We start from the raw sequence: 16,735 nt of genomic DNA, 5'->3' as shown, positions 1-16,735 counted from the left end.
TGCTCAGACTCATGTCCATTGAGTTGGTGATGCCATCTAACCGTCTCATCCTCTGTCGCCCCCTTCTCCTTTTGCCCTCAGTCTTACCCAGTATGAAAAAAAAATCCACTGCTGATGCTATGAAAATTAACTCTAGCAATTCTTTTCTAGTAGGCTTAGGTTTACTTAAGAATTCCCTATACACTAAATGTTTTCACCAGATATTCAAGTAAACTGTAACAAGGTGGCCTGTTCTCTGCCAAAGGACATAATATTAACTGGGCAGAGAAATAGAGATCAGATTTGTGGTTACCAGAGGTGAAGGGTGGAGGAGAGAGAATTAGATGAAGGCAATCAAAAAGCACAAACTCTCAGTTATAAGATAAATAAGTACTAGGGATGTATGTATAATATGATAAATATAATTAACACTGCTGTATATTGTTATATTTGAAAGATACTGAGTGTAAATCCTTAGCGTTTTCATCACAAGGAAAAATTTTTTTTCTATTTAATTTGTATCTATCAGAGATGATTGATGTTCGCTAACCTTACAGTAATTACCATTTTATGATGTATGGAAGTCAAATCATTAGGCTGTATATACCTTAAACCTGATACAATACTGTGTGTCAATTATATCTCAAAATTGAAGAAAAAAATGTAATTGGACCAGGAAATAGTTCCTTTGTGGTCCTAAGTTACAGCAGAATAAAACATCCTGGGGCCTATTGTTGAAGTATTGTGTTTGTTTTCAGGTTAAGTGGTATTTCTCTTTTGAGCTGTAACTAGAGGGAAAGATTTAAGGAGGGACCTAAGTGAAGAGAGAATGATTTATTTGGCTCCCAGGATGGAGAAACCAGTTTTCAGTGGATTCCTCTGCTGTACTGAACACACAGTGAAGCACAGCTGATTTTTACATGATAGCTATAGGAGATAAAGGTTTTAGAGATCAAAAGATAGTGAGAAAGGAATTAAGAGTGTGGCTCACAGTAGTTTAAATTAGTAGGATAGCAGATTCATAAACCCTCTTAAGTATAAAGTATGATCACTATCAAATAATGTGTCACTTCTGTAGATACAATAGGAAACAGGGGCTCTTTTGCAAATGAAAATGTAAGGAAGCACAGTAGGTCAGCCAGAGCAGTTTAGAGGGGGGGCCGTGGGGTGCACCTCATTAGACATGGTCAGTGTCTTAGTCTTTGGTCGGTTCAGTATTACTAGTGAAATAACCTGGGTCTGTTTCACTCAAATCGTGTTCGTATGTTTGGCTTTATTTTAGCAATCAGTTTGAGAGTTTTGTGTTTGTTTTTTTTTTTAATGGTAAAATATCAAATTTTGTTTTGTAGACTTTTAGGAAAATTATTTCACCCAAATATATCTCAAATTTCTGTTACTAGATGGCTTGAGTATAAAAAATGGCTTAATAGGAGAAAAGTGGGCCCTACTGCAAAGTGTAATTAGCATTTCTCATTGATATTTCTCCCCAATTTGAGAGGATACTATAAGATTATCTTCATTTTAAAAGCTGGTATTTGGACCTCTTAGGTGGACATCCCCACAATTGGACAGCTATTTCAAGAGAGTGTTTGAATCTTTTAAATGATATGACTCAGAAACTTGTGCTCTACCAAGAAGCTGCTGCTACGAATGGGAGAGTGATGTCTTCATCGTACCCAGTGGAAGCTAAGAAATTGAATTCTCCAGGTAACTCCTTACACTACTAAGAGAGGGGAAAGCACTTACCTTCTATTTCCTAAGAAAGATGACAGTAGTTAATCTAGGGATTAGATTGTATGTAAGTGTGAAGTACATATTTTTAGGCAGAATTGATCCCGCACATGGGATATTATACCTAACCAAGAAGGCAGCCTGAGTATCATTGTAGATTGAAAAAATTAAGTTCATTGTAGTGGTAGTGTTAAAAAGGCTAACATCTTGGTCGTTAAACAGAAGACTTCAGTTTAGCCTAATGCAGAGCCAAGTGAATCTTTACAAGTAGTAGTGGATGCTGTTCTGATTGCAGTATCCCAGAGGTAAAAAATCGCTGGAGTGCCAGAGAGAAGCAACTGAAGTGACTCAGTGATTTAGGGATGGGGGTGTCACATTCATTGTTTTAAGGTAGCTAAATGTTCGAAAGATGAAAGCTGAGAGGAAGAAGTAGAGGTGGCGGAACCTATGCTATTTCCCGAAACACCTTAAGTAGGTGATACTTAGGGATGTAAGACTGAGAAAAAGACTTAATGTTCTGATGCCTTGGGAGCCAGGCATTTAAAGAAAATGGGCAGGACTAGCCGGGTGAGGAACATGGTAAACTTGGGGGCATAGGCTGCATCTGAAGTGGAAAACTATGGGTTAGCTTTGATCCATGGTTCCCATGTGAGAATTTGGGCCCAGTATCTGAACTTCTGATACTCGAGGTTTGTAACATTGTACAGGAGGCAGTTATCAAAACCATCCCTAAGAAGAAGAAATGCAGAAATGCAAAATGATTATCTGAGGAGGCCTTACAAATAACTGAGAAAAGAAGAGAAGCAAAAGGCAAAGGAGAAAAGGAAAGATATACCCATCTGAATGCAGAATTCCACAGAATAGCAAAGAGAGGTAATAAAACTTTCCTAAGTCAACAGTGCAAAGAAATAGAGGAAGATAGTAGAATGGGAAAGACTAGAGATCTCTTCAGGAAAAGTGCAGATATCAAGGGAACATTTCATGCAAGGATGGGCGTGATAAAAGACAGAAGAGGTATGGACCTAACAGAAGCAGAAGATATTAAGACAGGGTAGCATGAATATACAGAAGACCTATACAGAAAAAAATCTTAACAGCCCAGATAACCATGATGGTGTAATTACTCATCTAGAGCCAGACATCCTGGAGTACAAAGTCAAGTGGGCCTTAGGAAGCATCACTATGAACAAAGCTAATGGAGGTGATGGAATTCCAGCTGAGCTATTTCAAATCCTAAGAGAATATGCTGTGAAAATGCTGCACTCAATATGCCATTAAATTTGGAAAACTCAGCAGTGGCCACAGGACTGGAAAAAGTCGGTTTTCATTCCAATCCCAAAGAAAGAATGCCAAAGAATGTTCAAATTACTGCACAGTTGCACTCATTTCACATGCTAGCAAGGTAATACTCAAAATCCTTTAAGCTAGGCTTCAACAGTATGTGAATCAAGAACTTCCAGATATGTTGGATTTAGAAAAGGCAGAGGAACCAGAGATCAAATTGCCAAGATCTGCTGGATCACAGAAAAAGCATGAGAATTCCACAAAAACATCTGCTTCATTGACTATTCTAAAGCCTTTGACTGTGTGGATCACAACAAACTGAAAAATTCTTAAAGAGATGGGGATACCGGACCACCTTACCTGTCTGCTGAGAAATCTGGATGGTGGGTCAAGAAGCAGCAGTTAGAACCAGGAGCAACAGACTGGTTCCACATTGGGAAAGGAGTACATCAAAGCTGTATATTGTCACCCTGCTTATTTAACTTATATACAGAGTACATCATGTGAAATGCCAGTCTGGATAAAGCACAAGCTGGAATCAAGATTGCCAGGAGAAATATCAGTAACCTCTGATATGCAGATGACACCACCCTGATGGCAGAAAATGGAGAGGAATTAATGAGCCACTTGATGAAGGTGAAAGAGGAGAGTGAAAAAGTTGGCTTAAAACTCATCATTCAAAAAACTAAGATCATGGCATCCAGTCCCATCACGTCATGGCAAATAGATGTGGAAACAATGGAAACAGTGACAGACTTTATTTTCTTGGGCTCCAGAATCACTGCAGATGATGACTGCAGCCATAAAATTAAAAGACACTTGCTCCTTGGAAGAAAAGCTATGACAAACATAGTATATTAAAAAGCAGAGACATTACTTTGCCAACAAAGGTCCTTATAGTCAAAGCTATGGTTTTCTCAGTAGTTGTGTATAGATGTGAGAGTTGAACCATAAAGAAGTCTGAGCATTGAAGAATTGATGCTTTCGAACTGTGGTGTTGGAGAAGAGTCTTGAGAGTCCCTTAGACAGCATGGAGATCAAACCAGTCAATCCTAAAGGAAATCAATCTTGAATATTCATTGGAAGGACTGATGCTGAAGCTCCAGTACTTTGGCCAGCTGATTTGAAGAGCCAACTCATTGGAAAAGACCCTGATGTTGGGAAAGATTGAAGACAGAAGGAGAAGGATGAAGAGTATGAGATGGTTGGATGGCATCACCGACTCAATGGTCATGTGTTTGAGCAAACTCTGGGAGATGGTGATGGACAGGGAAGCCTGGTGTACTGCAGTCCATGGGGTCGCAAAGAGTTAGATAGGACTGAGTGACTGAACAACAACAATAATCTGAACTTCTGGTCTTTTTCTTTTTTTCTTTTAAAGAGACAGCTGAAGAAGTTTTGGGGGAAATCTACCACTTTTTAAACATTAACAACTAATCTTGATATGTAAAAAAGTCACTATATGGGCCAAAGGAAACGTATCTCTGACTTTGATTTCATTATTCTGCTGGCTTCATAGACCACAAACAAAGAGATTGCAGGAGAAAAGTGATTTAGATAAGTTCATGAAAGTCAGGTTTTAAAAGATTCTACTGTGTTTCAATGTTGTCAACATTCAGATTATCATTTATTTATTCATCAAGTATTTATTGAATGACTGCTATCTACCAAGCACTACTAGAGAATCAAAGATGGAGAAACATTCTTGGGCCTGACCTTTTAGTGGGAGGCACACAAACGATGACAAGACAGTGTAACTATTAAAAGGAAGTCTGAATGAGTAGGATGATGCTTGATAATGAAAGGAGGAGTTTAAAGTTGGTCCTGTAAAGATGTGAAGCCATTAGAGAATTTGAATAGTTATAGTTTCATTAAATTAGCATTTTAGAAAGATCATTATAATTCTGAGTTGGGGGATCCTGGGTCTGAGCAAATATGGTTTAGTCATTTCTTTAAATTGTTGTCATATCCCATCAGCCAGAATTTGCCTTTAATTTGAGGAATAATTACAAAACTTAAAAGTCCCACTTGGGACTTCCCTGGTGGTCCAGTGACTAGGACTGCGCTCCCAAATTCAGGGGGCCGGGGTTCAATCCCTGGTTGGGGAAGTAGATCCCACATGCTGCAATGAAGATCAAAGATCCTGAGTGTGGGAACTAAGACTTGGTGAAGTCAAATAAATAAATAGAATTTTTATAAAAATATTAGAACACATAAAACCCCACCAGTTTTCATTTTTAAATTGATTCTTTACCTGTTTCTTATTGTCATTTACCCTTAAAAAGTCATGTAGTGAAAATTTGGTTCTTATAAATGTTCAGTGTCTTATGCCAGTTTTATTAAAAAGATAGAATACTAGTATAATTTATTGTCTTTGTGCTTTGTGCTGGAGTGGCAGAAAAATGTTATTTTTGTATAAGAGACTATAATTGGTAGAGTTTAAGATAATTTTTGAAGAAGCTGTTTACAGAACAGATGTGTAGATATCCTGGACAAGTTAATCACTGGTGTGACTTCTGTTAATTTTAAGGAATTCTGGGGAAAATGGGATAAGGTTAGTGCTCTGTACATTTTCACACTATAGATTTGATTTAGCCAAGTAATGGTTACAGTAAGGATATACAGTAACCCAGGGCATATAGTAATGCAATAAAGTTGTTGCCATTTAAAAATAAAATATAAAATATAAGTTCGTTCAGTGCAGCTTAGAGTCGGAGAAATTGACCTTGAAGATGAAAGATAGCTGTTTAGGGTAAAAAACCAAGAGAGGTTGAAGCAGTCTACCGAGAGAGGTTGAACCAGTCTGAAAGAAAAAGATGTATAAAGCTCCTTAAGTGGTCACTAAGTTGCAGTAGTAAAATCTGGGTGTTGAAATTGTAAACCTAGATGGAAACAATCTACTGAGCCTTGGTTAAATGAGTTAAGCAAAGAATTGAGATGTGTAAAATTTGAGAACCTCCACTCTGGCCTTCTTTGATCAGATTGCCTCTTCTCAGCACTGGATCTGTTCTTTTACAGAAGAAACTGCGTTTCAGACCCCCAAATCTAGCCAGATGCCTCGGCCTTCGATGCCATCATTAATTAAGACATCACTGTTCTCCTCAAAATTATCTACACCTGATGTTGCAAGTCCCCTGGCCACACCATTTGGCTCTAGTGTAGTGAACCGGATGGCTGGAATTTTTGATGTAAACACAAGCTATGGGTCACCTCAAAGTCCTCAGCTCACAAGAAGAGGGCCAAGATTATGGACTTCAGCTTCTGGTGAGGACCGTTGATTTTCTAAAATTTGAAATGTTGCAGAGAATTGTATAGCCTAAGTTTTTGCCTTCTTGGTTTTTTTTTTTTTGTAGATCAGCAAATGACTGAATTTTCTAATCCTTCTCCATCTACCTCTGTTAGTGCTGAGGGTAGGACAGTGAGACAGCCCAGTGTGATTTATTCATGGATTCAGAATAAGCGTGAACAGGTAGGATGATATGGGTATGGGATTTGTATTTACATTTAGCATTGAGAACATCAAGGATCTCACATAAGTAAGCCGTTAGGAAGAAATAGAACTTTGGGGATGCTTCGTATATTAAATTGACCCATATGAAATTACTAGTATTTGGTTTTGAGTTATATGAATTACAAGTTCATATGGCTTAACCTAATGCAATGCCTTTGATCTGTGAATTCTTTCATTTAAGAGATATTTATTGATTTCTTCATATACACTGGGTGTGTTTTTAGATACTGGGAAAACAGCAAACAAAAGTCCCTGACTGTATGTTTCCGTTCTAGTGAGGGCAGGTAGCTGAGCAAGCTCGTGTATTATAGTTCTGGGTGGTGAGATGAGGTAGCAAGCACCTGGAGCAGCTTGTCAGGCTCATTAGCTGCTGTAAAGACTGAAATTTTCTCTGAATGAGATGGATGACTACTGTATGGTTTTACCCACAAGAATGACATGTTGTAACCTTACATTTTGGAAGTACTGCTGTGTTGAGACTAGATCCTCAGGGGGCAGGAGTGGAAGCAGAGAGACAGTAGTAAAGCTGTTTAAGTAACCTGGTGACCTGATGACGGTATCTGTGGCCTGAGTGGTGGTGGTGGAGACTGTAAAATGTGATCAAAGTCGGGGTGTATTTTGAAGATAGGTATGGTAGGATTCGCTTATGGTTTAGTTGTGGTGTGAAAGAATCGGTGTTGATTCTGAAGCTTTTGGGCCAAGGATCTGAAACAATGTAGTTACAGTTTATTGAGTTGCAACTTACTGATGATTCTGGAAAAGAGATTCGATAAGAGACGAGGTAGGGAAATCATGAGTCTGGTTTTAGACATAGCAATTTTGAGATACTGGACAATCCAGTGAAAATACTGAATAAGATATTAGACATGTATCTGGAATCTGGGGGAAAGTCCAGGTTAGAATTGAAATTTTGGAAGTCATCAGAGCATGAAAGCCATGAGACTCCATGAAAATTTTTGGAGAGTGTTGATATAGAAGAAAAGAGGTGCAAGAACTGGAAGGCTTTGATGACAAAGTCTGGGAGATGAGGAGAGAACAGCAAAGGAGACCGAGCACCATTAAGGTGAGACAGAACCGAGGAGAGGGCGTTTCAGACAGAAGTCTCAGATGCTGCTGAAAGGAAAAGGTGCTGCTATGTCTGAAAAGAAGCATGAGGTTCAAAAAAAATGAACTGGTGTGCTAGGAACATGCAGGTCCTTGAGTCCTTGACAAGAGCTGTTGGGTGGAGTAGTAGCAACGAATTCCTGACTGGCATGGGTACCAGAGAGACTGGGAGAAGCTGAATCAAGGGGACCAGAGAAATGGGCTAATAGCTGGGGGAAGTTGAGAGGTCAGGGAAGGGTTTTATTTTTTAAGATGGGAGAAATAACAACATGTTTGTTGATAGAATGCTCAGTTAATAGAGGGGACAGAACTGAGGGCATTTTACAAAACTTCAACATCACCTATGGCTCCATGTGTGTAAGTACTGCTATGTTATGAATTTACTTTCAAGTCAGTTGGGTTATGTAGCTTTTAACTTAATACTGAGAAAATTATTTTCCTTGTAAATGTCAACTAGTAGAAAACCACTTCTGTCTTAAGATTTTTTTTTTTTGGTAGAAGAAACATGCTCTTTTTTGGCATTAAGAGGTTAAAGGGTAGGACAGTTGTAGAGAAAGAATATGGTTTTAGGAAATATCACCAGAACTACTTTTTGATTATGACAGGGCTCTAATTTGAGGGCTAGACATGTGTACATGGGAGTCCAGTTTAGATTAGATGGCCTGTCTTGGTTATCCAATTTATAGTACTGCTGCTGCTGCGTCACTTCAGTCGTGTCCGACTCTGTGTGACCCCATAGACGGAGGCCCACCAGGCTCCCCCGTCCCTGGGATTCTCCAGGCAAGAACACTGGAGTGGGTTGCCATTTCCTTCTCCAATGTGTGAAAGTGAAAAGTGAAAGTGAAGTCGCTCAGTCGTGTCCGACCCTTAGCGACCCCACGGACTACAGCCTACCAGGCTCCTCCATCCGTGGGATTTTCTAGGCAAGAGTACTGGAGTGGCTTGCCATTGCCTTCTCCAATTTATAGTACAAAGGTATTTATTTACGTGGTTTACCTTACCTTTCTTTGTAAAGTGTGATGTGTTTCATTTAAGTTAGTGTCCGGAAGAACCTGGAAATGTGTATTGAGTAGAATCGAACTGTTCATGTGATAATTCTTTCCTTTTTTTTCATCTCAGGTTAAGAATTTCTTATCAAAACGAGTACTGATAATGTATTTTTTCAGTAAGGTAAGAATATGTAGTTATGACATTGGGAGTGGGGGGAGAGGAAACAAAATAAGAAATGAAGTAGCAAATAGGATTAGACTCCTCAATATTTAGCTTGATCCTAGCAAGCCAAACAGCTTGGCATCATGCTTCACTAAACCTCCTTTAAACAGTACCTGACCTAGACACACATCTTCCATCAGTGACTTCCTGAGGCTGGGCTCTAGAGGCCTTCTGGGTCTCTTGGCTGCAGGCAGCTTTGTGCCAAGATGTGGCCTCTTCCTGCAAAGTGAGCAAATCCGTGGTGCTCCTTCATGGCTCACTGTCCTGCTGACACTGTTGTGGCCAGTTTGGTGTTCAGAAGAGAGATAACTGGGTTAGACTGCAGGTGTTAAACTGGTATTGGATTAAAGTTGTAATTTAGGCCACAAACTAAATGACTTTCGAGCTTGTCTGTCAGCTGCCCCAGCTGCTGTAGGAGAGTAAATCTCAGAGGTAGAAGCTAAAGATTCATTCCTGTTTTCACTGCTATAGCTGTTGTGTGTCAGTTAATCCTTTGATGAGGAGAATCTTTGCCCATGTGTAGGGGAAAGCATTTTTGTTTTAATTATTTTAATCTAACTTCTCTGTTTTTGTAGATACTGTGTTATTAACTAATAGTGCACTCGTATTAATACTTTGAAGTGAAAGTGTGTATTGGCATACATTCTTCATTTTATTCTTTGAGGATCCTACTCTGGTGGGGAGAGAGATCTGAGTAACTGGTGGAATACAGATATACAACAAAGAATCCTTTCAAATTCTTGAAACTTTTGTCACTGTGGTAGCAGGGAATATCCATACAACTAGCAAGAATGTTTGCCAGAAATAATCTGTAGGCTCTCCATTAGAGCCCTGGGAAAACCATCAGACCCCTGAGAAAGGTGTCTCATCTTCTACCAAGAGAAAGAGGAGTTGTCTGAAGTTTTACTTCAGAGCTTTGTTTCAGAAGGATGGGAAGAAAACTTACCTTTTGTCTTTCGTGTGCGGTGCTCCTTTCACTTGTTCAGTTGCTAAGTTGTGTCCGACTCTTTGCCACCCCCATGGATTGCAGCATGCCAGGCTTCTGTGTCCTTCACTTTCTTTCGGAGTTTGCTCAAATTCACATCCATTGAACTGGTGATGCCATCCAACCATCTCATCCTCTGTCACACACTTCTCCTGCCCTCAATCTTTCCCAGCATCAGGGTCTTTACCAGTGAGTTGATCTTCACATCGGGTGGCCATAGTATTGGAACTTCAACATCAGTCCTTCCAGTGAATATTCAGGGTTGATTTCCTTTAGGATTGATTGGTTTGATCTCCTTGCTATCTAAGGGACTCTCAAGAGTCTTCTCCAGCACCACAATTTCAAAAGCATCAATTCTTTGACGCGCTCGGCCTTCTTTATGGTCTAGCTCTGACATCTGTACACGACTACTGGAAAAACTGTCCCCTCATTTAATTCTGACAGCATTCCTGTGAGGTGTCTTTCTGGCCTCTTACAGAGAAGGAAGCTTGAGGCTCAGAGGGGTCAAGTAGCTAGCCTGAGGGCACATAATCAGTGAGTGGCAGAGCAGAAGCTGAATAAGTGAATGGCTACCTTAGATTCTGATTTTGCAGGTGGATCTGTTGTGTGATAAGGAGTTGTAGACGCCACTGCTTAACGTTGGAAATATAACATGCTATTGTTGTGAATGGGCTTCATTGGCTGTTTTATGATAGCAACTTACATAGGCCAATTGTTGTTCCACATCACAATACCTTGCTGTATTAAAGACTGTTGGGTGGTGTTTCTTTGTAGTGGGGTTGAGGGTAGACACTTTAGGAGAGGTAGTACTTACTCAGGGAGTAATTTTTTTTTTTTAAAAAGCATTCGTAACCACTCTCTTTGGGCTTCCTTGGGGGCTCAGTGGTAAAGAACCTGCCTGCAATGCAGGAGAGGCAGGTTCAATCCCTTGGAGAAGGAAATGGCAGCCCACTCCAGTATTCTTGCCTAGAAAATCCCATGGACAGAGGAGCCTGGTGGGCTACACTCCCTGGAGTTGCAAAGAGTTGGACACAACAACTGAGCATGCATGCAACTATTCTCTTGAATGATCTATATGTTAATCCTCTGAGGTGGGTTGAGGGAATATAACTTATTTTAAATGAGAAACTGAGGCACATAGAGATTTAGATACTTGGCCAGGGTCACACAGTAAGTTGTAGCAGAATGCTTTATTGCAGTTAAATCATAATGTGTAAAGAATTTCAGGTCTTAGCTCTTAAGAGGCAGCTGTGAATTTTTTATTATTTTAGTCTACATGGTTGATTAGATGAAATGATTATTTCTGGGCAACTGACTTAAATGTTTTTGTTGTATTTCAGCACCCAGAGGCCTCCATTCAGGCTGTATTTTCAGATGCCCAAATGCATATTTGGGCATTAGAAGGTAAGTAGTCTCAGTGAGCTGCAACAATGATTTATTTATTCATTAAATATTGAGGTATTTAATGAAAGATCAGTTCTGGACTTTGATCTCAATCTTTGAATTTTTAGATACATTTTTATGTGTTTGTTTTATATAGATAAATTTTTCTTATTTAGGTTTATTTTAATATAGAGATTTTCCTTTATATAAGTGGAGAAACCGAGCCTGGGGTTCTTGCGTCTCTTTCTCTACTTCAAAAAAAAAATAGATTGTTTTTTAACCATCGCCTTATGTTGATGTAACTTGCTTAATATATTTAAACATATTTAGCTTAGGTTTAGTTGTTAAAGAACTATTTCTTTTCATCTTACAGATACTGCCTTCTCAATGTTTAAATGATACTTCCTAAGAGAGGCCTTTCCTGACCACCCTATGAAAAGTATCCTTACTTTGTCCCCTTATCAGGCTTTGTTTTCTTAGCCTTTATCATTGCCAAACATAGTATTATTTTAAAAAACTTTTTTCTATTAGAACATAAGTCAGATTCATCTTATTTAAGACTATTGCAGTTGAGCACCTTTTCCATCCCCTTTGCCTCTTTTTCTATTCTATTACTCCCTTTTTTATTTAGACTTATACATTCAGAATATTAATTCTTCCTCAGATAGATGTATTACAAGTGGATTTGCCTAATTTTGATTCACTTTTAACTTGTTTCTTCTTTTCCCCTCGAGGTCTGTCTCACTTAGTAGCAGCATCATTTACAGAAGATAGATTTGGCGTAGTCCAGACCACACTACCAGCTATTCTTAATACTTTGTTGACGCTGCAAGAGGTAGGCAATATATGGGTCGGGTGGAAGCAGAGGTCCTGTCTTCTCCCCTTGCTTAGCTTTTTCAGTTTGTTTCTTAGATTTCACATTGAGTAATGAAAAACACGTTGGAAGTCAAAATAGTGGTACTGTTCTCACGGTCAGGTACTTACAGTCTAAGACAGACTAGGAAGACAGACTTAATTCAATTATAAGTGTTAACTTTATTGTAACGGAGAAGGTATATTAAACCTGTAGGACATACCTCTGGTCTTAATCAGGTTATTTAGGATACTGGAATTCTGTTCAGTACTATAGGTTTGCATCCTTACATAATTTGTAGCCCTTGAAAGTGACCTGTAGTTAAGTTACCTGTGTAAATCAGAAGTTCTTATTGACTAGAGGCTTAAGAAGATAGAGCTGGGACCAGTGGATTCCTGCTACGAGGCTGGGTGGATAGTTTTAAACTAACAGGTCTTTTTAGTCCTAGGCTTAAAGGAAGAAAAATAAAATATATGCTTCTTGTTTTTCATTAGGCTGCCTTTCCTGACTTCATGTTGGGTGATACGTTTTCACTGCCTTGTATTATTAGTTCTGTGACAGATGAGGTGTATAAACACTGAGGGCTGGGGACATTTAAAGGTAGGGGCTTGGGTGTACAGGTTTTTTGGAGCAAGTATTTCTGAACTAGGTTTGAGGGATAACAACTGGTGCATCTTTGGGTCTTGGGAAGCAATTTAAGATATGAGAGAAGACAAGCTTCGCTCTTCCTTTCTTCAGATCTCAATTCATTTTACCTCTTAGAATGTTTTACCCTTCAGAACCAGTGATTTTTTTTCGTCACTTTGTCCTCTTTGTGCCTGCTTTCTCATGTATGTTATTTGAGACATGTATATAGCCGTGGATAGCTTTATTACTTGGGTTCACTTCCCAACTACCTTACTGTAAAGAAAGAATTTTCTACTATTTCCACAACTTCTACTATTTGGCTTATTTGGCTTACTATTCGGCTTAACTGCACATTAGGGTAACCATGATTATGGGTATATCTTTGCTACTCGTAGCGTAGCTTTTTTTTTTAATCACTCTGGTTGTATAGTTTAAAGTAAAACAATAGTACAATGTTCCCTAGTCTACAGAGTGATTTCATATCATTATTTTTTTGAACTTCAAGTCTATCTTGTGAAGTAAAGTGGAGATGTTTTGGCCCTGTCTTACACATGAAAGGGGCTTGGTAGTGCAGTGGCTTACCTCAGATCTCACACACATCTTAGTGGCAGAGCTGGGACATGAATGTGATCTCACTGCAGGGCATTAGCAGTGGAATAGACCTCAGGGAAAGCTGCAGATCCAGTCTCCGAACTTGTCTACTGTCTTCTGCTGGACTTTTATTTTGCTCTACTTTTAGAACTGTAACTTTCAAACTTTTTAGACTATGATATGTAGTACATTAGACTCAGAATATAGAGGCGTGTATGTGTGTATGTAACAAATAAAAGATTCTTAGAACAGTGCTTACCTTTTATTTTGTGCTTCATTCTAATGTTTTCCACTCTATTTCATTTTTTAAAAAATACTGGTTGAAACAGTTGATTTCACAAGGATCACACTGCTCTACTGCTCTAGAGGTATTCTTCACCAAAATTACTTTCTTCTCACCTCCTCACCATCACAACTCGTAATTCTTCATAGTTGATTATGGCTAGGTATGATAAGGAAAGCAAATTTATTTGGTTGTAGTCATTCTTACCTTTGATTAGGAAAGTATGAATTACAGATTTGTTGAAGGCTCAAGCTCTTTTACTTTGAAACAGGAGCTGAATGGAAAATACTTTTGAGGGGCAGAGGAGAAAGTGGCAAAGGTATATTTTTGAGAGTTTGGAAAGTGGTAAATGGAACAAAAACCCCTCCTTGTGCGAGGCTTGTGGCATCTGTTCTCCTCAAGACAACATCACAGTCGCCCTTTTGGTCATGGTCTACAGTCATCAGATTTTGCAAACTACCTTGCAGTCTTTCTACCCCATATCCCAAGGTTGAGTGTCGTGAGTGAATCAGTGTCTACACTTTGACTTTCTCACTTTTTTTTTAAACTTTTTACTTTGTACTGGGGAATAACTGATTAATAAACAATGTTGTGCTAGTTTCAGGTGAACAGCGAAGAGACTCAGCCATACATGTACATGTATCCATTCTCTTCCAAACTCCCCTCCCATCCAGGCTGCTAGACAACATTGAGCAGAGTTCCATGTGCTATGCAGTAGGTCCTTGTTGGTTAACCATTTTAACTATATCAGTGTGTACATATTCATCCCAAACTTTCTAAGTCCCCCTTCCCCTTCTCTTTGGGCAACCATAAGCTCATTTTCAAAGTCTCTTGAGTCTCTTTTGTAAGTAAGTTCATTTGTATCATTTAGATTCCACATATAAGGGATGTCATATGATATTTCTTCTCTTTCTGACTTACTTCACTCAATAAGTCTCTAGGTCCATCCATATTGCTGCAAATGACATTATTTCATTCTTTTTAATGGCTCAATGATGTTCCATTTATATATGTACAACATCTTCTTTATCCATTCCTCTATCGATGAACATTTAGGTTGCTTCCATGTCTTGACTGTTGTAAAGAGTTCTGCAGTCAATACTGGGGTGCATGTATCTTTTCGGATCATGTTATTCTCCGGATATGTGCCCAGGAGTGGGATTGCAAGGTCATATGGTAGCTCCAGTTTTAGTTTTTTAAGGAATCTCCATACAGTTCTCCGGAGTGGCTATACCAGTTTACATTCCCACCTACAGTGTAGGAGGGTTCCTGTTTCTCCACACCCTTTCCAGCATTTAATGTTTGTGGATTTTTTGATGATAGCCACTGTGACTGGTGTGAGATGGTGAGATTGTAGTTTTGTTTTTCTAGTAATTAACCAGGTTGAACATCTTTTCATGTACCTCTTGGCCATCTGTATGTCTTCTTTGAAGAAATGTCCATTTAGGTCTTCTGCCCATTTTTTGAGTGGGTTGTTTGTTTTGATGCTGTTAAGCATCACGAGCTGTTTGTAAATTTTGGAGACTAATCCCTTATTGGTCACATTGTTTGCAAATGTTTTCTCCCAATCTGTGGATTGTCTTTCATTTTGTATTGTTTCCTTTGCTGTGCAAAAGCTTTTGAATTTAAGTATGTCCCATTTATTTATTTTTGTTTATATTTCCATTGTTCTGGGAGACAGATTGGAAAAATATTGCTGCGATTTATGTCAGAGAGTGTTCTGTTGCTAGTCTTTTACACACTGATCAGTCTCAGCCTTCGACTGTCATCCAGGCTTCATCGGCCTGTGTGTTCTCCACCTCCAAAGCTTAAAACTCCAGGATTCTAACCTCTAAGCCAGAGTCCTTGAATGTTTTTGTGCCAGAGATCCCTTTAGCAGTCTGATGAGGCCCATGGACTTTTTCCCAGAATAATGGGAAAAATAAATACATAAAATATAAAGTCTTTCAGATTAGAAAGGAAATCAGTTATATTAGAATATAATTTTGAAAGTGTTAAGTTTGTGATACATTAATACATCAAATAACAAGGTCTATCAGTGGGTCTATGGAGAAGGAAATGGCAACCCACTCCAGTATTCTTGCCTGGAGAATTCTGCAGACAGAGGAGCCTGTCAGGGCTCACAAAGGGTCAGACACGACTGGGTGAGTGAGCATCAGTGGGTCTAACTTGTAATTTTGAAGTAACAAGAAGATGAATGGGATTTAAAGATAATCACACTAGTGTGATGAAAATATTGATGATTCCTGTTGGTGGCAAAGATAGAGGAACTACTATTGCTATTGTGATTTACTGTTTCATAATTGAAAGAATTGCTAAATTTTAATTAGAGCTTAGTAAAAATAAACATGTCATTTTTAGCCCAAAGTTCATGGCCCCTGAATTCTATCCATAGGTCTGTGGCCTGTGTAAGAGCCCCTCTCTCCCCCACGCACAGCCTTTTATGCCTTTGCTTCTTCTGTACACTCTCTTTGTCTTTGCTAGTATTTTTACTTCCTTTGTTTTTCAGCTCCCCCCCTGGCTATACATACGTCTTTCCTTATCCAGGTTACACCTTATAATCTGTCCCTTCAGCCATTTTGTCACCAATTCCCTTACCTCCTAGTTGCCAGGTCCTTCAGTTGCACCCACGTGGCAAAACTCTAAGGGATCAATCCCATACTGCCTGCCTACCCTTTCTCTTTCATGGGAAATAGATGGGGAAACAGTGTCAGACTTATTTTTTTGGGCTCCAAAATCACTGCAGATGGTGATTACAGCCATGAAATTAAAAGACGCTTACTCCTTGGAAGGAAAGTTATGACCAACCTAGACAGCATATTCGGAGAAGGCAATGGCAAGCCATTCCAGTACTCTTGCCTAGAAAATCCCATGGATGGAGGAGCCTGGTAGGCTGCAGTCCGTGGGGTCACTATGGGTTGTACACGGCTCAGCGACTTCACTTTCACTTTTCACTTTCACACATTGGAGAAGGAAGTGGCAACCCACTCCAGTGTTCTTGCCTGGAGAATCCTGGTGGGCTTCCGTCTGTGGGGTCACACAGAGTCGGACACGACTGAAGTGACTTAGCAGCAGCAGCAGACAGCATATTAAAAAGCAGAGACATTACTCTGCCAGCCAATGTCCGTCTAGTTAGGGCTATGGTTTTTCCAGTGGTCATGTATGGATGTGAAAGTTGGACTGTGAAGAAAG

At 39.3% G+C, this 16,735-nt stretch overlaps 1 protein-coding gene across 2 annotated transcripts in view; it reads left to right on the top strand.

The window, feature by feature from the left end:
* NDC1 (NDC1 transmembrane nucleoporin) overlaps positions 1-16,735 on the top strand; it is a 57,664-nt gene that overhangs the window by 26,882 nt on the left and 14,047 nt on the right. For both annotated transcript variants that reach the window (XM_088835310.1, XM_055403032.2), the window contains exons 11-16: positions 1,528-1,686; positions 6,013-6,258; positions 6,348-6,463; positions 8,729-8,779; positions 11,147-11,210; positions 11,924-12,024. In XM_088835310.1, coding sequence (XP_088691436.1) covers positions 1,528-1,686; positions 6,013-6,258; positions 6,348-6,463; positions 8,729-8,779; positions 11,147-11,210; positions 11,924-12,024 — 737 coding nt within the window. The remainder of the gene's footprint in view (positions 1-1,527; positions 1,687-6,012; positions 6,259-6,347; positions 6,464-8,728; positions 8,780-11,146; positions 11,211-11,923; positions 12,025-16,735) is intronic.

Source organism: Moschus berezovskii, chromosome 4 (genome assembly GCF_049115385.1).
Source record: "Moschus berezovskii isolate FMDL1 chromosome 4, NW_MosBer_1.0, whole genome shotgun sequence".
Classification (NCBI taxonomy): Eukaryota; Metazoa; Chordata; class Mammalia; order Artiodactyla; family Moschidae; genus Moschus; species Moschus berezovskii.
This window is presented reverse-complemented; position numbering and strand designations above follow the sequence as displayed.